The sequence below is a fragment of the Xiphophorus maculatus genome, chromosome 18 (genome assembly GCF_002775205.1).
Source record: "Xiphophorus maculatus strain JP 163 A chromosome 18, X_maculatus-5.0-male, whole genome shotgun sequence".
Classification (NCBI taxonomy): domain Eukaryota; kingdom Metazoa; phylum Chordata; class Actinopteri; order Cyprinodontiformes; family Poeciliidae; genus Xiphophorus; species Xiphophorus maculatus.
Genome location: NC_036460.1, coordinates 8,242,290 through 8,267,351, shown reverse-complemented (window position 1 = coordinate 8,267,351; position 25,062 = coordinate 8,242,290). Strand labels below are relative to the sequence as shown.

At 39.3% G+C, this 25,062-nt stretch overlaps 1 protein-coding gene across 1 annotated transcript in view; it reads right to left on the bottom strand.

The window, feature by feature from the left end:
- Positions 1-390: 390 nt before the first annotated feature.
- The window catches only part of LOC102227496 (protocadherin-16), a 95,009-nt gene continuing 70,337 nt past the window's right edge, over positions 391-25,062 (bottom strand). Inside the window, exons 3-21 of the mRNA XM_014475713.2 lie at positions 24,803-24,991; positions 22,155-22,386; positions 21,834-22,070; positions 20,209-21,237; positions 19,312-19,499; positions 19,118-19,214; positions 15,725-15,882; positions 13,606-14,455; positions 10,993-11,232; positions 10,270-10,392; positions 8,996-9,205; positions 8,019-8,885; positions 7,822-7,935; positions 7,516-7,727; positions 6,661-6,812; positions 6,284-6,414; positions 5,703-5,989; positions 5,442-5,583; positions 391-4,431 (exon numbers count right to left, since the gene is read on the bottom strand). Of these exons, the coding sequence (XP_014331199.1) occupies positions 1,847-4,431; positions 5,442-5,583; positions 5,703-5,989; positions 6,284-6,414; positions 6,661-6,812; positions 7,516-7,727; positions 7,822-7,935; positions 8,019-8,885; positions 8,996-9,205; positions 10,270-10,392; positions 10,993-11,232; positions 13,606-14,455; positions 15,725-15,882; positions 19,118-19,214; positions 19,312-19,499; positions 20,209-21,237; positions 21,834-22,070; positions 22,155-22,386; positions 24,803-24,991 (8,043 nt within the window). The 3' untranslated portion in view covers positions 391-1,846. The remainder of the gene's footprint in view (positions 4,432-5,441; positions 5,584-5,702; positions 5,990-6,283; positions 6,415-6,660; positions 6,813-7,515; positions 7,728-7,821; positions 7,936-8,018; positions 8,886-8,995; positions 9,206-10,269; positions 10,393-10,992; positions 11,233-13,605; positions 14,456-15,724; positions 15,883-19,117; positions 19,215-19,311; positions 19,500-20,208; positions 21,238-21,833; positions 22,071-22,154; positions 22,387-24,802; positions 24,992-25,062) is intronic.

Genomic DNA, 25,062 nt, shown 5'->3' with positions numbered 1-25,062 from the left:
TACAACAATCTTTGTTCCACCACAAGTGAACACATGCTGGTGGGTTTTTCATTTTATGGTTCGTATGAATGGGTGTTATAGATAACTACATAATTTCACTTTAGGGTCAATAAAGTATTTGCGTGTGTGTCTGTCACATTTAACATGTTTTTATACTTCTGTTTTGATTAAAGGTGCTTCTAAAAACAGTCCAAAACACAGAGTCTTCTAAAACCACCCAGACATTTTTGGCAATAAGTTAATGTTTTTTTGGTGTATGGAAACAGCATTATGACTGCAATCCCTGCCAACCCCTCACATAAAAAAAACAAGTTCACATTATGGAATAAATATGTTTAGATATATCTAGGCCATCAATATGAGCTTGGAAAGATGCAACAGAGGCAACAATGAGATATCAAGAACTTTAATCAGGCACTTTTTCCTTAAAACATCACTCAGGACAAGTTTAGACTTGATATGCAGTATTTTCTCATGTTTTCTCTTCAATACTGACCGTAAAAGAAGGCAGATGACAAATTTATTTTCAACATCTGTTAAATAAAAATGTTACAAAAGCAAGGTGCCTTCATTCAGTTAAATATGTAGTGCTTATTTTGTCATGGTCAGGATATTCTAACATTCCTGTGAATAATTTATCAAGCCCCTCTTTTTCTGGGCCTGTTTTAATACGGTTACAGTTAAATGCTAGATGATAATATAACTATAAAACTGGCAACTAAGTAGGGGAACTATGAAGTTAAAGAAATAGATTTGAACATGTTTTGTTCTGTAAAAGCCAAAAGCACATTATGATCATGCAGATGATCAGATCTCTGCATAAAAGCAACTGAAACATTCCTGCTTGAATATCAAAAATTAATTGTTTTTAAATTTGTTAGTTGATGATAAAAAGTTTAAATAATGTACACAAAAACTTACCAGAGACAAGATCTTTCCCAAATTAGAGTAAAAGAATGGCCCTGTTATTGTGTTTTTACCAGTACAAAAAATGTTAAAGTAGCAGAATTGCTTACATTTTCTGGAATGGTTCTGCTACTGACAGAGTAAGTGATTTTCCATTTTTCACATACCTGCTTAACAATTTTCACAATAAAACATGAAAAACAGTAAGGCTTAAAGTGATAAATTAAAGCCGTTGCTCTTACTGTACAAGAAAAATGGGTGTCATGTTCTCCTTTCCTTTGTACAGTTTAAAGGAGTGTGTGTTAAGGACATTTCAGCTTTTCACATTCATTATTATCAGTTCAACATATGATCACAGAACACTTTTTTTCTGACTGATGGAAAGGAAAGAAGTCTCTTCTACTACAAATATTTACAGTTATCTCATACAAAAATCTAAACTCATAAAACCTTGATGAGGAGCTTCATTTGAACCACGAGGTTGAGAATATGTACAATGTCACCAACATATAGTACGGACATACAGTACAAGCTACAAATATACAGATATATTCTGGTGTCTTCTACCCCTCGACACTTTAATGTTTTTGACAGAAACCACATGTAAGTACAAAAATATAAACAATTACTTTGTACAAAATATTGACATCATGTATAAATCTCCATCTCAATGTGCAAATTAACACTGATCAACAAAATAAAAATACATAAAACACACAAGCACACACAGAAAGGCATAATCCTTTTTGGCCTGTAAATGATGTTTTGTCTTAAAAAGCACCACAGCTTCAACTTTTTGGTCTGAATGAAACACTGTGTACTTGTTCTCTTGAGAAACAGAACAGAAGAGAGCTGAGCATTTCAAGTTGCAGCCTATGGTAACTACAGTAGCACAAGTTTTGAACAGCAGTGACTGGGTTTTAAACCAGCAGTTTAACATTTAAATCTGCAGATCTGCCTCCTCGCTGTGTTCAAAACTGTGCTCAGTTGTGCTGATTAAGGAGGCAGAGGGACCCTGTGAGACACTGAAGGGTGTAACTGCAGGAGAACGAGCTGCCAGCGGCGAGAGAGATGGGGAAAAACTAGGAGACATTGCGACCGAGGAGATGGACCCCTCAGCGCTGATTGGAGATCTTCTTAACGAGGCCAAGTGAGAGAAAGTCCTCGATATGGCAGGCTTTGGAGGTACAGTTTTGGCCCCAGGGTGGGCCACAGAGGTTATGAGAGGCGGAGGGTCAATCCTTGACTCTGCTTTTGCTTTATGATGAAATGACCTGCGGGAATGAGGAGGAGCAGTTTCATCTTTTAAACGTGCTATTTCTGTAAAAACGTTAGCTAAGGGTTGGAACTGGGGGCACCAGTTAAGAAGGTAGTCCCAGTTGTAGCTGCCCCTCAGCTCTTCATCACTGGCCACAATGGCTGTAAGGGAACCGTCCACAGGAGGCTTCCCGTCCTCTGGGAAGGTATAGTCTTTAGGGTGGGAGATGCTGAGTCCTCGCCCAACACCCACATACCCACCCCGTTCATCCCTATACACTGGCACCTGGCCAGCTATTAAAGTACTATTTGTGCTGCTCAGTTTCTTTCCTTTAAACCAGTCTAAAGGTGGTTCACAGGAAACATCTGACAGCTGATCAGCATCCTGCTGAATTCCAGAGTCTGGACCTCTGGCAGATATACGCTCCTGCATGGAAGAAGAGATGCTTGACACTCGAGGATATTCATTAATCATTCGGATCTCGTCATCCTCTGCTGCCTCTGCAGAGCCCCGGCCACTAGAATGAGACGGATCCAGGGATCCCCCACGAGTGTATGGACCCCCAACATTACCACTCTGATCAGATGCGTACCCAGGAAGTGTCTGATGGTATATAATTTCATTTGCTGCTAGTTTTGTTTCCTCAAAATTATGCAGCAGAGTTCCTGAAATTGTGTTTCTTTTATGGGTTCTTTGCTCCCTTTTGTGGTGTCGCATTCTCACAAAAAATAGTGCCACAGCAATTACTATTAGAATCATTATGGTCCCAAGTGAAACAGCAATGACGCTAACAAGCAGCATATTCATGTCTGTGTTGAGGCCAAAAGATGTATGGCTCACGTCAATGGTAACTTTGGCGACTGCTGTGCGAGAAGTCTCTAGAGGGCTGTGAGCGGTAACATCCAGAGTAATCAGGCGTATCTCTCTTTTAGATCGGCTCATATGCCTAGAGTTGCTGTCCATCTTTATAGCAATTTCTCCAGTTGATTCATTGACTTCAAAGTAAGGAGAATTTTCCGATAACGAGTAAAGGACAATGCCATCCACACCTCCATCTTCATCTCTAGCTTGTATTTTGCCAATGATCTGACCTTTCCTTGCTCCTTCTGGCACTTTAAATGAGAAGTCTGATGAGATGAAGACAGGATCATATTCATCCTCCCCGGTGACATAAACCTGTACTGTTACAGTGGAAGAATAATTGCCAGCATCCATGGCAACAGCTACAAAATGGAAGGAGTTGACCTTCTCAAAGTCAAATGTAGAGCGTGCTCGTACTTCGCCTGATGTTTGATTTATGAAGAAGTCCTCTTGTCTATCTTTAGAGGTATCTAACAGGTAATACTTCAGCTGTCCAAAGACTCCCTTGTCATGGTCAACTGCATGCAACATGGTAACTAATGCATTGGGGGGCTGGTTCTCCCTGACACTTGCAGTTACTGATTTAAGAGGGAAGAAAGGCCTGTTGTCATTTATGTCTTTAACCTCAATATTTACTGATGTCAATGCATAATGGCCTTGACCATCAGTAGCCTGAACAACAATCATATGTGACAGCCGAGTTTGGCTGTCTAGAAGTCTTTGCAGCCTCAGTACTCCAGTCCAACGATCCACCTCAAACAGATGTGTCTCATCTCCTGAGCTTATAGAGTACTGCACCTCTCTATTGGGGGCAGAGTCTGGATCTGTGGCTGATAAATGCAAGATTTCCGTCCCCTTTGCTGTACCTTCACTAAGCACAACACTGTAATCTGTTCGACTGAATGTCGGAGGGTTATCATTGGCATCTGTAACGCTGATTAGGACGGGCACGCTGGCGCTTCGCTGGGGGATTCCCCAATCTGACACCACAACAGTCAGGTTATAAGTTGGGACCACTTCAAAGTCCAGCTTTTCCACCAGAATCAGGCTGCCAACTGTTTGGAATCCCCGGCCCTCCAAGAAGTGCACACTGCTCTCAATCTGGAAGGTATTACCAGAGTTGCCACTGGCAATGGCAAAATCAAAACCACAGTTTTCCCGGAAAAGGTCTCCATCCACAGCTTCTAATGTGAGAACAGTTGATCCAGGAAGACCATCTTCAGAGACAGTGGCTCTGTACTCCAATTGGTGGAAAACGGGAGCGTTGTCATTAACGTCGGACACTTGGACCTGGACAGTGGCGATGGATGATAGAGACGGAGTACCATGGTCCCGTGCTTCAATTGCCACAAGGATGGTGGGATATTCAAAATCCAGTTCTGTCTTCTGGCTAATAAAAAGAGTCCCTGCAAAAAAGGGATGTTTTTAATTAACTTAAAGCATCTTTTTGTTAACTTTAATTAACAAAAAACATTCATTGTAAACACCAGAGTGCCTTTCAGTGGTAGTCATACCCTAGGATCCTTTTCACATTTAGTCATATGACAACCTCATGTTTGAATTAGTAATGGGACTCAATTAAAATTTTAATCAAGTTAATTTCAGGGTCTGTAATTAAATAATCGCAATTAGTCACATTTTAATTGAAAGCCATATCTCAACAAAATAAGCAACATTTTCAATTCAAAAAAACTTTTTGCTGCCAAATTATTACGTAAATGGACACATAATCTTAACAACAAGAATATTTCTTGTTTTTAATCTATAAAATAGGTTATTCAGCCATCAGATTAGCGCAAACTGCTGTTATACCCATCCAGCTTTCCAAAAATCACTTAATGATTAAAGAGATGTATGAATCCTTTTGCAAAGCACTCCAGCTATTAGCAATAACTACTCAAAAACAAAATAGCAATAATAAATATGAGGACTGCACAATTTATTGCACATAACTCCATCACAGTTACACACAGCAAATTTAAGCATTTGTTTATTTATTGCACTCTATGTCTGCATCACATTTACCAAACTTGTTGCATATTGGACATTTTCATGATATCATGCTGCCCTGATAGCTACAATATCAGGAATATATATTCATGTACGATGTTATTGCTATATTTGGTAGAGTTTATATCAGGTTTGGGTACAAGATGAAAGTGTAAAAATGAGCTGAGGCAAATGAATTAATTCTAAAAAAAAGTGATAGAAGTAAGTGAGGCTACAGCAGCTCTTGTCATTGTAGTGCAGATTTTAATAAAAACAAATTGTTAAATAACGTATTTAAGTTTATATTGTGTTTTATTGAAGGAGAACCTTAAAAATTGTTTGCTTCCTTGTTCTAAACATGCACAAGACTCAGTTAAAGCATGTACAAGATTATTATAAACTTATAATATGCACACATTATGCTTACCATTGCTTGGATCAATGAAGAAAGCACTCTTAGTGGATGACATTACTCTGTAGGTAATTCTTCCATTCTCACCAGAGTCATGGTCAGTGGCTGTCAAGGTGATCAATGCACTGCCTGCTCGTAGGTGTTCTGAGATGGTCACCTGTTCAGAAGCACAATGCAAATCTATAACTGATGTCTAAATGATTTTCAAACAACAATTTGCTTCTCTAACAGATGTGATACGTAGGGGTGTTTAAACATGTTTGAAGGTAATTGTACCTGGTACAAATCTTGAGTAAACGCAGGGGCATTGTCATTCACGTCATCCACTAGCACAGTAAGATTGGCTTCACTTTGATGTTCAGAGTCAGATGAGCGGACTGTTAGTGTGTACCATGTCCTTTCTTCATAGTTGAGAGACCCTGTCAAAGACACTCCTCCCCCATAATGATGAACTCCAAACATGCCTTGGCTGTCAGCATCTAGGTGGAGTGTGTAGGATAGCGGGGGTCCCGAGTCCACATCATTTCCTGTGACCTGAGTGATAACTGTCCCAATAAGAGTGTCTATATGTATAGGGGATACGGGAAAAGAAAATAAGTCATTTAGGTTGCATCTGAAATGAAGCAGAGTCTATAATGAAAAACTGTTTTTTTTTTTTTTTCTCCATGAAGAAATATCCGGTTCTGAAAAGTCTTGACTGAAGACACAGGAAATGAATACAGAAACACTGGCAATAACTTGTTTCATAAAAAGGGGTCTGATTTTTAAACACTGAGCTCCAGTGAGTGAGCTGCCAGGGAGCATGATGCGAGGCTTTATGATAAGATCACTGAACTTACTTCCACTGAGATGCTTACCCTCAGGCACCCGGATCTCTCGAGGCAGAGGAATCATGGGGCTGTTGTCGTTGAGGTCGACGATGATCACAGTGAGGGTGGCGGAGCCAGCCAGCCGTGGGGTTCCCCGGTCTGTTGCCACAACAACGAGCCTGGTGCCACAAAATGAATATCAGTATCTGAACTGCAGCTGAACTCGGATGGATAAACCATCATAGCAAACAAGATGAAAAGCAACCACAAACCATATTTTTGGCCTTCACTCAACAAAAAATACTACAAGAACAGAATATACATTAAAATTTAAGTACTTAAGTAAAAATAATGATCTTCAAAACACTTAAAACTATGACAAGTCTAGCATAGAAAGAAGAGGAAACGACTGACAATAAGCTCACTTTGTTTGTGTCCATATCTCCCGGTCCATGATGGCGCCAGTGGTGATGCTGCCAGTCAGCGGGTCAATTCTGAACAAACCACTCATGGATGATGACCTGATGGAATATGTTACCTGACCATTCTGACCCTGGTCGAGGTCATCTGCAGCAACCTGAAATGAAAATGTCCATATTGGAGGGAAATATATATTTTTTAAATAAATATTTTCAAATATTGTATTAGTGCAGCTTGAACTTTGATGTCAATTGTTCATTACAACTGAGAACCACACTTTATGGTACTAAGAATGAATAGTTATTTGCACTTATAGAATTGGAATAGGCTGTTTTTTTTTTTCTTCTAATCTGACCCTAGGTGCCAAATCAGTTTGTAATTCAAAATTTATTTTTTTTCCAAATTCAGTTTCCTAGGTTTGTCCAGAAATTATTTATTTATTTTACATTATGAACATTTGGTTTCCAAACCTTCACCAGGTTAGGCTTTATTAGCTGCTCTGTTCCCACCTAAAGCATGAATTATCAATTTAGTGAAGTTGGCTTCTGCTCTGGCAGTGTGATAAAACACTGCTTGATTATTTTGTGCTCTGGACAAACTTAAATTATTTAAAATATGAACTGATCAAAAAAGATTATAATGAGCAGACGAAGTGTCAACAACTCAACATAGATAAATGTAAAAAGACCATTTCCCCAAAAAAAGTCTTAAATTCAGGTATGTAAAGATGAAACAAAAGCTGGGATCAAATTTTAATTCCATATTCAGACTTGGGAAACTTGTCCATTCTATTTAAGGACTCAAATTCACTTTTAAACTCCACGCAGCAATAGAAACATCAGAAACAGTGGCTACTGTACCTGAATAATAGGAGAATTGTGACCTTGCGCCTCTTTGATGTATGCTACATAGTTCTGGAGCTGGAACCGTGGTAAGTTGTCGTTCACATCCTGTAGAATTAAGTTGACAGCCATGTAAGAGCTAGAAGATGCTGTCTCTGCTTTCACCACTAGGCGGAGTTTTGGAGTCTCCTCATAGTCCAGTCCTTCAGATTTCTGCACCCAAATTTCACCTGGTTCACAAGAGAACATTCACATCCGAAGTTAATCAATGACTTGGACTGGAAAATATTTCCTTGCACCTTTTGCAGCCATGAGTAAACCTACCAGTAATAGAGTTTATCCCAAAGGACTGAATTTTATTTCCACTGAAAATGCTGTAGATGATCCCAGTTTTAGAGCCATCAGGATATTGGGCTTCAGTTTTTGTCACTACGGTGCCTAAAACATCAAGAACGCACAATATTGAAACACTTCAATTTAACTTCTTGTTTACATCATGATACATTAGGATTTATTCAAACCTTTAGCAGCGTTTTCTTGCAAACTGACGTCTCTAGCTGTACGAGAGAAGCGGATCCCTCTGTAGTTTTGCTCCCTAATGTAAATGATAACAACTCCCAAGGAAGACTGAGCAGGATTTCCTTGGTCCATGGCCTGAACTATCAAAGTCCTTTGGGTTTGGGTGAGAGTTTGAAGCTTTTCTGTTGCCTGGATGTCTCCTGTTAGTGAGTTAATGGTAAATCCTTTGACAGGATTGGCAAAGCGATAAAACACAGACCCATTAGCCCCAAAGTCCTTATCCTCAGCCCTCATTGTGGCTAAGATTTGCCTATTAGATATGCTGCTGGTAGAGATGTTCAGAATAAGTGGATCCTGAACGAAAAACGGTGCATTGTCGTTCACATCTTGAATGTAGACTGTTACTTCAGCAGTTGAATTTAGAGGGTTTGCAGGGGATGAGTCAGTTGCACAAACCTCAAATGTGTAAGAGGCGGTTTTCTCTCTATCTAGGGGTGCTGCTGTGATGATGCGGCCTGTGTTCTGGTCTATAATGAACATGCTCTGAGAGCCATGGCTCAAGAAGTAGAAGATTTGACTGTTGGGTCCATTGTCCAAATCAATGGCCTTGACCTCTAGAACCAGGGAACCAATGGGAACGTCTTCTGAAATGTCAGCAGTAAAGCTGCTGCTTTCAAACTGTGGCCTGTGGTCATTAACGTCCAGAACTGTCACTTCAACAGTGGTGCTGCTGCTGAGCGGAGGACTGCCTTTGTCCTGAGCTACAACTGTTAAGGTATACCCAGGTCTCTTTTCTCGATCCAGCGGCCTTGAAGTATACAGCACGCCTGATTTACGGTCAATGTGGAAGTTTCCAGATGGATCCCCAGCTGTAAAGAGAGCAAAATTTGATAATGACAGTTAAATATTGTCACCCTAAACTATAAAAACTAACAATAAACATGGAAAACAAAAAAGGCAATTAAATACATAGTAACACCTGTAATTCTGTAGCTAATCTCTCCACTGTCTCCTGTGTCCGAATCTGTGGCTTTTAGGGTGAAAAGAGGTAACTCATCCAGATTTTCAGGCACCTCTATGCTGTAGTAGAGACGTCCAAAAACAGGGGCATTGTCATTTACGTCAAGGACCTTGATCTTCACTGTTGCTTTAGCATAGTTGGGTGGAAGGCCTCCGTCTTTTGCGTAAACTGTCAGATCATTAAAAACACACAATATGGTTATAATAATCTGCTGTTGATAGAATTTTAAAGCCTACAGTTCCTTGCAAAAATATGTATACCTCTGTAACCTTTCCATATTTTTGTCATCTTTTGGAAATCATGAGATTGTATGTGTTAAACCAACACAAGATATTTGTGGGGGTTGGGGAATATGTTGTTTTGTCATTTTTTGTGCAGTTTACATGAAAAAAGTGTAGTTTGCATTTGTATTTAGTATTTGTATTTGGGTAAAAACTTGGTGGAAAAACTCCACAAAGTATTTGCAGCTATTTAAATCTATTTATAAAGTTGGATTTAGATCTGGATTTTATTGGCCTATTTTAAACCATTGAAAGATTTTGTTCAAAATCACTCCACTATAGCTCTGGCTGTATGTTTACAGTTACTGCCCTGTCAGAAAGTGAACATCCACTCTAGAGTGAAGCCTTTTTAAGTCTCTAAGAGAATTCCCTCTGTCTTCCCAATTAACTTTGGCTAGTTTTACTATCCCTACCAAAAGGGACAGTAAAATTAAGTTTGGTTAAAAAAAACAAACAAAAGTTCAAATGTCTTCCGTTTGGTTGTTTAAAAGGAGAACACTGGGTCTTACAGGGCTAAGCAATCTCCATCTATTTTTAAGTGATGCATTTTGGCATGCTTAAATTGTGGAAAATACACATCTAACAACCTTGCTTTAAACTGATCTGTGTGCTTTTTTTGTTAGGTTTTATTATGCTCTTTTCATACTGTGTCTTTCGAGAACAGATGTAATTAGAGTTAGACTAAATTACACACAAGTGGATTCTATTCACAAATAAATTGATTTCAGAAGGTCCTAGGCTGCATTTGGATTATTTTGGGGGTGAAATGAGCTTGATATAAATGCCCTCCACACCTCAAATGTTTTATTTGTAAAAAAAAAAAAATCTCTTCTCCTGCTTGTGGTATAACTTCAGTAATGTGAAAAGGTTAAAGAAGAGTGAAGAGTTTTGCAAGAAACGGTTAAAGAACATGTTTTTCTGTGATAGCTTGAGCCACACAATGGACAGTACCTGTGACAGAGTAATAATCCTGCAGCTCCCTATCCAAAGACTTAGTAGTCGTTATGATGCCTGTGACCGGGTTGATGGTGAAACTTCCCTGTGAGACACCATATGTCACGAGCCCATTGGTTCCTACAAAGAAACATGCAGTCACAACTCATTCATTTAGATATTGATTGTAAAAAGAAAAGCAAAACATTCAATTCTAAAATCTGCAAAGGAAGTTAATTATTGCTGTCTCATTTTAAGCCTTTATTCTTGTTTGCTGTGAAATTTGCTGTTTAAGCACTTGGCAGTGATAGCTGCCTCCCTTCTGTTACATGGATGCCAGATTGCGTGCTAAAAGAAAGCAGTCTGGCAGCCTCACTTGTTTACTTCACTAATTGCTTTTAAGTAGAAAGTTTATAATTTGCTTTTCTGTTTTATGTGCTTCTAAGTTCGGGCCAGTACATTTTCTCTGTATCTCCTTGCCTCCTGTGATGCCTTTATAATTGGAAACAATTGTTAATGTCAACATAGAGATCACAAAAAAGCATGAGTTAGAGTAGAAATAGATTCTGTTTACTTTTTCAGTGCAAATTAAGGTTTTCTGTTTACAATAGAATGATGAAAAGAATGCTAATATGCATTTCTGATCCTTAACACAATACTAACAACACTTTCAACCCCAAATACTTCCAACCCCAAATATCCAAATCATATACAGTACGATTCCATGTTCTATGTCTTCACCTTGATCCAGATCTGAGGCCAACACTGTTAAGACACTTGTTCCGGCAGGTTTATTCTCAGCGATTTGGGCTTCATAATGACTCTCTTCAAACCAGGGCACTTCATCGTTGACATCAATCACATGGACACACAGCATCTGGCTAGACGAGCGTTGAGGTATCCCATGATCCTCAGCAATTACTGTGAGGTTAAAGATGTCCTGTTCCTCACGGTCCAGAGGTTTGAAAATAGAAAGAGAGCCTGAAAACAAATGAATGAAAAGTCAATTTTGACAAAGGAATAGCCCTTTGCAATAATACAGCTGGTTTCACAGAGTCTGTTGCATACAAAATTTTCAGTGCGTCATCAAAGAGAGGAAAAACAACCGCTTTCTAGGACTGTGTGACTGCATCTTATTTAGAGGGTAAGTGTGAAAAGTTGCCGTGTGAAGGCCAAATCAAAGCTAATATCCTCCACATACACAGCTTTGCCTACCTGAACGCTACCACCACCATTGTTGTAACAGCCGACTAGTCTGGCCACAGTTTACGAGATTTTCCATTGAGGAATACCACAGCCATCGAGAAAGAAGCTGTAAACACACACTCTAGACACGCAACAGCCAGGCCTGCCGTGCTCTGGAGAAATTAGGGGCACCCTCGCCTTTTCATTATCCTGCCCTTAGAGGTTAGAGCTTGCATTGATTCAATTTCAATTTCATGCTATTAAATGGGATGTAACTGTTTAAGGCAGAGGGGGCAAAGACTGTTTTGTGTTTAACTTCTTTATGTTTTTTCACTTTGTTTTGCTTGGAATGAGATAACTTGGCCCTAAGCTTTAAGCTGGTAAAAGTTAGTGCTGGGATTTTTTTCACCTAAATTTGACTCCTCTCTGATCCTGCCCCGCTTCCAGACACTGATAACATGTGAGAGAAAACAAAGAAAGATTGTGGGTTATTCAAGAAAGGATTTTGGATGTTCTAATCCCAATATATTACACCTGTGTAGGTTTATGGCGCCACATTCTAACTGTGTTGCTTTTAGACATCACAGTTGCCTCCTACATTGTACCACAGTATCTAAACATTTCATTTGGTGCACTGAGGCATGCAAGTGCTTCTTACTTCTCTGACTGTAGTTGTTTCAATGAGGAAACCCTTGCAGAATCTTATTTTTCCATCAGCCTCCTTGTGGAGTTCCCCAAGGTCCCATTCTTGGACTAATTTTACTATCCATCTACTTTGTAGACTCACTGACTACAAAGTGAGTCAGTGAGACTCAAAATTAATCCTTCCCTGCCAGATTTAGGTGTGAAGTAATCTATTTATTTCATTTTCTAACTGATCCATTTTGAAGTGGATCAACCAGAATTCCATCTTTAATCCAAAAGAGAATAGAAAAAGTAAAAGATTAGGGGTTGGCAAAGCAACCTTCCAGACTCTGGTTTTTCTTGTTCACTTAATTAATTTATATAATTTTAGTGGTCTTTATGGTTTTAGATGATGTGGTCAATGCTTTATAAATAAACTTAAACTCAAATAGAACTGTACACTCTTCCACATAGTCTTACAATTGACTGAAAATTAAATTAATCATCATTGCCCTTTGACAAAGAGAGATGAAAATGTGCTACACTCTCTGACTCCTAAAGATTCCTGATAATTGGCTTAATGGCTCTCTCGAAACGGGTTAACAGTGTCATTGTAACATTGTGATGACTTGGTCCAAGATCGAGTCAGTCAACCCTATAACAGGAGCCGCCCAGGTGCTTAACTTTGTCATTATTTAAACAAATAACCAGTGTGCATGAAAACACTTCACAATGAAAACACACTGGGCAGAAGGGGTGACTTGGACGACAGATTCTGAATGTTTTCATCCTCTCAGAGGGGGGATGCCGGTTGGGGAGTTGAAGGAGAGGTGGAGCAAACGTTGACACGTGTCTCAAACACCACAACAAAGCCCACAGGACCAAATAGCTCAGGGTCAGTGTTGACTAAGTGGCAGGGCAGTGTAATGTGAGCTCACAAACACACAGAATGTGGGTGAACACGTGCACACACACCCCCACACGCCCGCACACGCGCAGATATGCGTAACTGATCCCTTCTCTAATGATTCCCAGAAGCCTGGGCAAAAGGATCTTTGGTCTTTCATGGGAATAGACCTACAATAACAGATGATGGGTTGCTGTGTGTGCACGTGCGTTTCTCGTGTGTAAGTCTATTACTTGGCAGGCTGCTCTATTCAGCCTTCAACTGTGAGAGATAACTTAAGAAAGGTAAAGTAGGAGTGTGTTGGTAAGTAAGGAATGTGTTACTGCTTCTGTGTGTGTTGCAGAATCTGTAAGAAATAAAATGAATTAGTTAATGGTTTAAAAAAAATATGTGGTAATATCAATATCACAAATAAAGGGATATTGATATTTTTTGTAAAGTGCCTCGAGATGACATTTGTTCTGAATTGATGCTATATACATAAACTGAATTGAATTCAATTTCAGACAACCGTCAGTTTAAAATAAATGCAATTGAGAGTTTTTATGTATATTTTCAAAGATGGATACATCGTATGTTATTGCTCACAGAAAAGGAAAACCTTTTATAATATAATTGTTGATATTAACTGAACATACCCGTATTAGGGTTGAGGTTAAACGTCCCGCCCGTGTTGCCTGAATGGATTCTGTAGGTCACTCTACCGTTCTCCCCTTGATCTGCATCTCTGGCCATGAGAAAAAGCACCACAAAGCCCACTGGCTGGTCCTCCATGACGCTGACTGCTGTTGGTGATATGAACATCGGTGGGTTGTCGTTCTCGTCGGTTACATAGATCCTTGCTGTGACAGAACCCCAACGCCTCTGGCTGACATTGAGGGCCGAATCCGTTGCCTTGACAACCAGTATCATTGTGGATGTCACCTCATGATCTAGCTTGTGACCCAAAGAAAGAACACCAGTGACCAGGTCAAGAATAAAAAGGCCAGGGGTATTTGGCCACTGCTGGAGAATGGAGTATTTCAGTTCACTGTTAAGCCCACTGCCATCTTTATCCATCGCCTGGAAAGTGTAGACAGAAGAGCCAACTTCCATGTTCTCAGAGATGACAATTGTTATGGGATCCTCAGCAAACTCAGGGGAGTGGTCGTTGCTATCTTCTATGTTGATGTCCAAGTTGACAAGCGTGCTTTTAGGAGGGACCTGCGATAAATCATCCACTTCGATTCTCAGGCTGTACCGTGTGTCTCGTTCATAGTCAAGAGGACGAGCCAGATACACATCACCAGTAAGGCGATCCACAACAAAAGTCCCATCCCGATCTGTCCCGCCGATCACTGTGTAGGTCACCTTGCCCTCTTCTGCAGTTCCTCTGTCATGAAGGCGAACTGATCCAATAACAGTGCCAGGACTGGCCTCCTCCTCCACAGAGTTGAATGAAATGGAGTGCAGGCTCGTTTTAGTGGCTTGACTGTTTTTGCTGATAACCTGTAATTGAAAGAAACCAAAGTATTTGAATTAAAATGCAAAGTAAACAGAATGTCATAGGATGTTCCATTTATGTAAATCCGTGGCCAAGCAGCAGACGATTTTACAAAATCCTCTCACCTGCACAGAATGTGTTCAGTGGTAGTTAATGAATGCCAGTCACAATGAATGTAGTGACAAAAACTGTTGTATGGATAAAAAAGCTGCTACTATTAATCATTTTCAATATGATTTTTGCATTACTGCCAGGACAAATTATACATGATAAAAGTAACACAATCAAAGGCAAAAAATAGTTCAAGGATCTGACTCTAGCTCTGGGAAATAAATTGCTCGCTTTGTAGTTTTTAAAGGGGCTGTTTATGCTTCTACAAATATTACAGCATTTTACGAAAAGAGAACAAGTGTAACTAAATATCTTGCTTAAAAGTGATTGTTAGTTTTGTCTGATTTAAAGAGTAATAAGATGTTTGCACTAGAAACTTTTGTGTTTTTGCAGTGTAGTTGTTTTTAGTTTTTGATTCTCACAGTTGATTCCCGTTTCCCCACTAAGTATGTACTCTTAAAAATTCTAATATGAAATAATCATAACAATAATACATTCTAGAGAATAGTTAAGATTGAAAAATAAATAAGGTTAAAAGAATGAGTAAAGGGAAATTTTATTACTGCACCAACAGACATGGAAAACACAGCAATGCTCAATTGAATTAACCAATAATTATGACTTTCATGTTTTTTTAAATAATATTTGAAAAGAAAAAAATCTGGACTTGATTTGATGGATATGCTAGTTCTATTTTCCAGGAACCCATAAATTGAAGTTCCTTCCAGGGCTCTCTATGTTTCCATTTCTGTTCCACGTTATATATTACCTTTAAATACCATCAGTGCTGTGTTTTGTTGAGTGTAAGTAAAGCTCTGCTACTTTTCGTAAAAAGGGCTACTGTACCAAAAAAAAGTGTTGAAGTCATTGGGTATGACCTTGATCTGAGAATTCTACAGCTGGTTCTCATCATAACCCAGCTGGGAGTGTTTAATTTAGACCCACTTTTCCATTTCAGATTGAAATTTCCCTTTAGAAAATTCACAAGAGGAGAAAAGGGAGGAGGGTGGGAGGCGACCTTGTCAGAAGTGAGGCCGATATGTCGGCAGCTAGTCTGAGGGGCCCGGAGACATGGATCCTCTCAGCCCTGGGTCCATTCTTTGATATTAAATAGGTGTGTAGTGAGAGTGTTTGCGCTGGCTGAGCTCCAGTAGGAGTCTGACCTGAATTGTGAGAGAGCAGGAGGCGCTGCGCGGGGGTAGTCCTCTGTCAGTGGCTGTCGCTGTCAGAGTGTATTCAGCCCGTTCTGAGTGGCTAAGAGGGGATGATGAGTGCAGCTCGCCAGTGATTGCGTTCAAAGAGAAACGCTCAGCTCTGGGACCTTGGAAAGACACAAAATGTTACAGTTAGCAGGAGACGACAGGTGTAGGCAGACAGAATACAAAAACCTGACATGCTAAAATGAAGCCAAACATTTGTAATCGGGACACTAAATATGACAAATTAGTTTGTTTCACTACTAGTGGGGATATAATGAGAATTTGTGGTGTTTCTTACATATGTCTTCAATATATTAGAAACATTATCAGAAATGTATTTCAGTAACTCGCTAAGTAAATTGATTATTTACATGCACACACTTATATTTATAAGTCTGTATTTCTGTAAATTATAATTAATTAAGATTTTTCTACTTTTTTTAGTTAATGAAACTATGACATCTGAGATCAGAATATTGCATCAGACCAATAAAAAACATTTCACCAGAAAAATGTGGGTTTAAAGAAAAGTACATTCATAATCTTCGGGACTTTAGTCTTGTGTTTGTCAGTCTGCATTTCATATTCTGTTCATTTCTTAGTTTTAACATCCCTTATAGATTTGTTGTATACTCTATAATTTGATGATTTGTATTTTTAATTTTCTATTTTTAATATGCCCTGAGTAATTAGTTGCATTTGCTTGATCTTAGTTCCTGAATTCCTGTCTTTTTTTTTTTCTTTTTAGCTCTTGGTTAACAATCTGTAGGATTTGACTTTCTGTGTAGGCTTGTATCAGCTATTTACTTGTTTCAGTGTCTGTGTTCTCAGATCTACCCAGTAGCTTCCTTCAGTTTCTCAGCTATGTGTAGACCCAAACTGCTTCACATCTGTACTTTAATTAACCTGCCCACCAATAAAGCTGCCCTTTAAAAATACTACTTGGTTTTCTCATTCAGTGTTAAATTCTCATAAGCTGTTTCCTTGTGTTTCCCTTGTGTATTATTTTGGACTACCCCATGAACCTTAGCTTTGGTAAGGTATTTTAATTTTCTTTTTTAAAAATAAAACTGTTCGTTTTCATGAGCATGCCTCCTTCTCTCCTTCCTAAATTTGGCTCCTGCTCATCATCTTTATGTGACATTGTTGGGTGATAAGTGTCACCAAAATCTTGTACCCAGTCAAGAGCACGAGCCAGATATACATCACGGCTCAAATTGCGATCTGTGCCTCTGATCACGTAAGGTCACCAAGTGAACATTTTTAACTTGACATTCTGTTGTGTTTATGGATGGAAATAAAATTTTGAAGGTTAGTATTTCATGGCTAACTGTTGTACTGAAAGAGCTGGCTAATAAAGAGCTGGCTGACAATACATAGAAAACTACTGAAGAAGACCCCGCTGAATTTAAATCATTTATCTGGCAGCATTTTGTGGAACGCAGTTGAAAAAGGAAACTGATATATTGAGTTTTGGGTTTCAATTCCAACTTTCTCCTGCCACATATCGATGTGTTCCTTGGCAAGCACTTAACCCCAAGTTTCCTACTGATCTGAAAGTGATTGGATGAGTGAGGCTTAAATTTAAACCACTGTAAGTGGTCAGCTTGACAACAGAAGAACTACATATATTCAGTTAATTGAGATTCTTTAAAACACAGTGCATGGTGAAACATTTACTCTGATTGTAAAAACAAAAATGTGGGCTTCTTCATTGTCCCAGACATATTGGTAAAATATTGTCTCATCTTTTTCTCATGAACCCAGTATCACGTCCTGTATCTTCCTGTGAGTTGGACGAATTATCAAACCCCTGCTGACGAGCCTTTTTATTCAAGTACAATAAAAATATTTCACCACATTGGAGAAATAAAGAAAATTATTTAATCATAACAACAACCATTCACCTACTTTTAGAATCCCTTGAATCAAAATTATATGTTGTGCTACTGTAAGCAGCCTCTATAAACAAAAAGCTTTCAGGAGTATAACTATAGCAGAAAATGCAACAAAAGCAGCAATTTTTACCTCTCACTGCATGCAGTAGGAACCCAATATATTTTAAGCTGTCTCTTGTTTGATTTAATTTGTTAAAATACATTTGTTTTTGCACTTCAGACTTTCAACACATTCCAAAACCAGCTTCTTCTCTAAACACTCCAAGAAATTCAGGCAGCTGCATAAATGTGTCAGCTGTTATTTTCTCACATTCCTCCTGCAAACACATTTTTATATGTGTTTGCAGGAGGAATGTGATAAAATAACATTGCATTTTTTTGCATCTATTTTTTGTTTCAAGAATCTTCACACATTTCGCAGTAAGGACAAGTCAGGTCATACACTGGTGGATATTCAGTGTATGTTTTTCTGCATCTGTGGTTTGTTCTGCTGTTATTTTTAATTAGATTTTTTATGTTCATTACTTGTGTTAAAATACTGCTTTACAGTTATCTTGCAGTTAAATGTGGTAAGTGTCAATGAAAGAATTGTGTCTCCTAAAATCTTATGCCTCCTAATGAAAGTGTAAATAACTTTTCCATGTGCCACTGATGCAAAATCCATGCCATCACAGAGTCTGGATTTTGAACCTGTTGCTAATAAAAGTTCGGGCAGTCCTTTTTGTCTTTGCCTCAGAACACACTGTGTCCATTTATTCTAAAAAGAAATCTGGAATACAGACTCTTCTGACCACAAACCACTATTCCATTATGTGAAGTTCAATCTAAGATTTGTTCGCTCACTGAGAAGACAATTTTGCCATTAGACAGGGTTAACACAGGGCTTTTCTGTTGCACAGTAAAGTTAGAGCTGAGAAACTAATTGTGTATTGCACAATGAGATGCTTTCCCAAACTTTCACCATGCCCAGATGGCTACATCAACAACTGACATTGCAATTCTTGATGAGATTCCATTTGAGGGATCAGAGATTGTCCAGTTTAAGCTTCCACCCACCTACTCCCAATGGCATTTGCCCAAATTCTGCCAGTATGCAAATCCTCAGCCATCTTCATTGGAGGACATTTTTGCTTCTCACACATTTGTTGGCAAACAAATGTGTGAGAAATTTCTTTTCTCCTTTTTTTTTCTCCACAACAACCCAAACAGTTGCAACTAATTATGATTACCATCACTTGTTGGACCCATTTGTTGTTTTTACCCTGCAAAATTGCCACATTACAACTTTTTGGAAGATTTTAAATGTGTTAAAGCAGGACTGACTATATATCATCACATGAAGAGTTGACAAGATTATTTGTTAGCTTAGATGCAAAATAAAATAGAACAGTTAATAGATGTATTGAACACATTAAGCTTGTCAATACATAAATCTATAAGAAATTAATTCATAATGTACCTGACAAGGAGTAGATTATTGTGCCATTCTCTCCTTCATCTGGGTCTTGGGCTTGCAGAATTCCCAGCACAGCGCCAGCAGATTGACCTTCAGTCACCTATTGGTTAAAAGCGAAATGCACTGATGTAATTTTAGACATGAGGTTCCCCTCCCCCCCTTATTTGCTCATCTATGTCCCTCAGCTATGACATCACCTGTATGATGACATTTTTGCCTGACTGACTGTGGATGAAAGTTGGATCATTGTCATTGTCATCGAGTACAGTAATGAAGACGGTGCCTGTCGCAGAGCGAGGCGGTGAACCTCCATCTTGTACCACCACCATCAGCTGATAGCTTGACTGCTGCTCTCTATCAAGAGTCATCCTTGTACTGATTTCACCTGAGGAGGAAAAGGGGGATGGATGAGAGGGAGTTTATGCAGAGAGACTAGCACACCGGAATAATGATGAGGGACTTAGCAGTCAGCAGGCTTTTATCAATGACACTCAGGAGTAACAGACATAAGCGCATGAGAATTGAATGCATTCGCTTGCTCAAACACACACAGCCAAATTTACAAGTGGATGAGGATTGGCAGATGTTGTAGACGTGCAGAACGGAGCTGGAGACTCATCACAAAGCAGAGCATGAGTCTCTACCCAAAGACCAACAGGCTCAATGGGCCAATTAGAGTCCAGAAAGATAGTTCATGCTGCTGTCACCATTATCTGACTTATTTATAACCATAATCAGGGGGCAACTTCACACTCTCATCTTTAAAACATTACTCAGTTAGTTAAACTCTGTTTCTCTTTCCCAAAAGAACCCTGAAGATTTCACTAAAAAACTATTTGCTGAAGTGTGATGTTTTTTTTTACTCTGCCATGCACGAGTGTCCTTGAAGGCAAATGTTCTAGATAATCAAGAATTCACCTAAAATTGTATATTAGAACTAACTGTACATTTCTTCTGGTTTATGTCTTTTCCCCACTGATTAGTATTTGCATGGATTTACAAACTCCTCTTTTATACATCCTGGAGTAAACCCAAGCAGTCCTAAGTGTTGTTTAAGCAGCCATCTAATTGACTGCAGACATTTTTCTGCAAACCTGTGTGTGTGTTTATCTGGAAGTGGCGGTCAGTATGCAGGAAGCGGTAGTTGAGCCGTCCGTTGGACCCGCTGTCTCTGTCTGTGGCCAATACGTGACCGAATCCTGTTCCCGTGGGCAGATTTTCCCTCACAGCCATGAAAACTCTCTGCTGGGCGAGCCGAGGAGCATTGTCGTTCTCATCGGTCACAGATATGCGAACCGTGGCACTTCCCGTCTTCTTTAGCCCTCCGTGAGTCACACTGGCCAGCACTGTTAAAAGAAACATGTCCTTCTGCTCTCTGTCTAGAGAGCTCTTTACAAACAGCCAGCCGCTGTCTGCAGCAATGCCAAATCCTGCAGCATCTCCATCTGGACGAAGGTGATACATCAGCGGGCTCAGATGACCCAAGCCTGGGACCTCTCTGCTCATGGCCCTGACTTGCAGGAAGCGAGTGTTTATTGGGGTTCCTTCTTTTAGCTCCACTCTGTAGGTGAGGGTATCAAACACAGGACCCTGCTCGTTTTCTGCTTGCACATGAACTACAAGCATAAGGGTGGCACTAAGCGGGGGCACGCCTTTATCTTTGGCAATCACCAAGAGGTCATAACGGGCGTTAGTTTCATAGCTGAGGCTGCCAACCAATCGAATCTCTCCAGTGCTGCGCTCTATGCTGAAAATCCTCTGGATTCCATTTGGAGAGGAAAGTTCAAAGCTGAGTTGTCCATTGAGTCCTGAGTCTCTGTCCTCTGCTTGGATCCGATACACCACCGTGCCCATCTCTGTGTTCTCCGGCAGCAGCAGGGACTCTGAAGACGAGGGTAAAAACACTGGAGGGTTGTCGTTGATGTCTGCTATGGTGATGTGAACACGGGTTTGGCCAAACGCTGGAGGGTTGCCACTACGGGCCTGCACTTCTAAATCAAGAACAGGCTGGGTTTCGTGATCCAGTGGCAGACTGGTCCTTAAGGCTCCAGTGTCAGAATCCACAGTGAAGTAGCCTGCTGGGTCCCCAGAGCTTATTGTGTAGGTGATGCTCTTGGAATTGCCTGGAGTGACAGAAAGACACCAAAACAAGAACTTAGTTTTGAATCTAAAACTTTAGCAGTTGCGGATATCATTTAAAGGGGACATATTTTGCAAAATTATGATTTTACACATTTTTCTACTATTAAAATACTTCTAAAAACACCCTAAGTGCTTAAAAGATCACCTAGCCTTTTTATGGTAACAAGTTCATATTTTTGGTGTCTGGAAGTGAGCCGTTTCAAAGATTGTGACTGGGGTTACCTAGCAACCGCAGCCAAGCCCAGCCCGGTTACGTGGCAACCCAAGCAGAGCTCCTGTATGTTTGTTCAGCTGGTTTTATCGCTGTATGCACTCTTCAATGGCTGCTGGAAAAGACAGGTGTTTTGTTGTTGACTTACCATCCAGAAACCGCTTGCTACATTCTTGTTGGCTGCATTTCAAAGATGTACGGTTATATAATTGCGCATGTGTTTATAGGCATTTTCATTTCAATGTGTAAACATTGAGTTGGGAGAGAGGGCCACATGGCCAACTTATTGTCTAGGAATGATTTTGTGCAAAAAAATATTATAATGAACAAGTTGTGAATAGACAAGATACCTTTTCTAGTTCTCACCTGTTTTACTGCTGGCTTGGACGATGCCTACCACTGTCCCACGCAAGGCATCCTCTGATACAGTAAGGTGGTACTGAGTCTGTTCAAACACAGGTGGTGCCACAAGTCCTGCCATCACACTGATGTTGACTCTTGCATTGTCTAAGGCTAAGAGTCCCCCACCGTCTTGAGCAGAGATAACCATGGGAATAATGGAGTTGACTTTCCCATAGACCGACCGAGACAGGGAGATAACGCCTACAAAATGGTTAAAAACAAAATATTAATTTATATGCTAAAGAGAAAATGTGTTGGCGTGAACAGGAAATTTTGTTTTCCAACCTGTATCTTTGTTGAGAGTAAAATATGGAGAGGCTCCTCCAGGTACCGTTTTGTATGTAATTTTGCCATTCTCGCCAGAGTCAGGGTCATAGGCCATCACTCTGACAACAGATGTCCCAGGGGCACTCTGTGTGCTCAAACTAACAGCATAACTGAGTGGATAAAAAGCGGGTCTGTTATCATTAATGTCAACCAGATCCACCTTCACGTAGGCTACTGAACTCAGTCCACCCTGCGGAGGAAACAGAAAGATCCACTGTTACACGTACACCATACCATGAGAAGAAAATAACACACATGAAAGAGAAAAGGTTCTGGTCAGACCGTTGCTGAACAAAAAACACATTAAAGGTTCTGTTGGAGTTCTAACCCCTGTACTGCACAAGATATCATAATAAATGTTTAAAATTACTCATCACTGATTCACTTTAGGCTATTTTACTACCAGAAGTATTTTTATATCACAGAATATACTCAGATGTTTTGTAGTTGCTTAGAGGGAAAGTTGTGCAACAACAGTAGAAAACAGAGAAATCTATTTTCTCATACTGTAGCTCATATGGAAACTGTTAGAGAACGACAAAAACATCATAAAATCCTCCAATTAATGTCAATAAATTATAAAACAACAAACTGAATAACAAACATATTTAGATATATGACTGGAGGCAGGCTCGGTTTTGTATTGTCCATGTGGAAATCAGCATTTGCTGTAATTGGGTGCATTTACATTTGTGTTGATAAAAATATGCATTAATGCACCTATCCCTCTTCATATTGATTCTCATGTTGTGAAGAATTGCTTTGTGTGAAATTTCACCAGTTGTTTTGTGTTGTGGAGCAGAACATTACTTTGTATCTTACCAGCTGTAGACAAAACTATTAACCTTTTAGTTTAGTATAAAACCAGATTAGTTAGTCCCAAAGGCTGAATCTAGTGGGAAGCTGAAAGGGACCATGACCAAAACAGACTTGATGTTTGAAGGAACTTCAATCTTTAAAATGTCACAGTATTTATGGTCCTTAAAATTGTAGTCAGGCTTGTACAGAATATTATTATTTAGATAGTAAATTATGGTTAGAGGCGGTGTGCCTTCAATGAACTTCCTGTGTAAAATCCACAGATGTAAAACATTTCCAGTGGAGAAACTGAGCAGAAAAAAAAATACTTTTTTTGGAATATGACCTTAAAAATGTTCACCTTGCAAGCGTGTCTCTAATGTGAATGAAAATAAAACCTAAGTGACATTCACAGAATAATGTTTTTGGTTTTAATTATAAGCTGAAACAGTAAAATATATAGAGTTTAAAAAGAGAGAAAAAACATATTGAGAAATGATGGGAAATGAGAAATAAATCATTAAAATAGTATTCATAAAAATGCATATTGGTGAGAATGTGATTTAACCCACATGCTATACAATTATTTGTTTCTTCAGGGATAATAACTTCCTGTCATGATTGTAAGTCCAACTGAGATTAATTATCTCAGCTGGACTAATGAGGTCCTAAAAACACTTTTAAGGATTAGTTTTGGCTTGTTGTTACAGTTCTGTTTTTCAAACAGTATTTCACACTTGAATTATATTTCTGCTCCACAGCAGGAAGGACCACAGAAAATTACACAAAAGTAATTTTCATCTTTATTCTGAATGGATCAAGTTTTACTGGTACAAACAGCAAATCTAGTCAGTGCATCTAGATTTCACCCTGTATAAAACCTTCCTTTTTTTTTAAAGACGTGTTCGGTCTTTAGTATCACACAGTAACATTATTGGAAGTGTACCAACTTCTATTCTTTCCAATAGAAAAGTCCAGAGACCTTAACTGCGGAATGCAAACTTAATGATAGCTTACAGGTTTAAGAAACAGCATAAACTATTGCATAAACTGTGACATTGTTGAGATTGGACTTGTATTAAAATACTAAAACTCTATTTAGCTTGCTAGCTAATTTGAGCTTTTAAATTAATGACGACTCAAAAAGGGATATCTACTGCGGTACAGCATTGACTGCTTATTTCAATATAACCTCCTTTCAAAAATCCTGGACTATCCCATTAAAGGTGAAAATTAACAAAAGCTGTAAAGCCAGATTTGTGAATGAATAGAGATTAATAGCTTCTCTTGGGAAAGAGAAATGTCTCATGATCCATACTGGGTGTGTGTTCCCAAGGCACCTGAGACTGTTTCATTGTTTTTTTTATTTGAAAAGAATACAGTGCAGGCTTTTCATTTGGACCAGGTGGCAAAACCGAGGGAGGTGGCAGTCCAGCTTGTTAAAGTATTACTCCCTGACAGTTGAGGTATTTCTCCATCTGATTGCTTTAACATACCCAAATCATTTTCCCTCATTTTAAACCTTTCCATCTTTGAGTATTTTTTGGCAGCCAGTGAACAGGATGGTTGAGCAAGTCTACCTACCATGAAGAACTTTTCATACTTATATTTTTTACTTGGCACTTGATTTCAGAGGTTTTTTTTCACTTATTTTATTTATTTTTATTTTATTTTATTTTTTTAACACTGCTGATTCTGTTGCTGCTCTCCCATCAGTAAAAAAAAAAAGCATGGATGCTGTGTTTATAGGGTTACAATGTGGCTTGCAGGATTCATATTAAACATAATTTCAAAGGATGGTGGCTTACCCCGTCTACTGCTGTTACAGTGAAGTCGAAACTGTCCGGCCCTTGATCCCTGTCTAGTGGGGCATTAATGCAGATCTGGCCCGTCTGCTTGCCAATGGTAAAATGAGAGGGAACAGCGCTGTTACTGCCAGAGCCGAGGGAGTATGACACCGAGCCAAAGGAGCCGCCATCCGCATCTGTCGCAGTCACCTACAGTAACAAAAACATGTCAGTGGTTAAAGATTGCTGCTCAGCATGTTAAAATTTGCACATTAATGCAC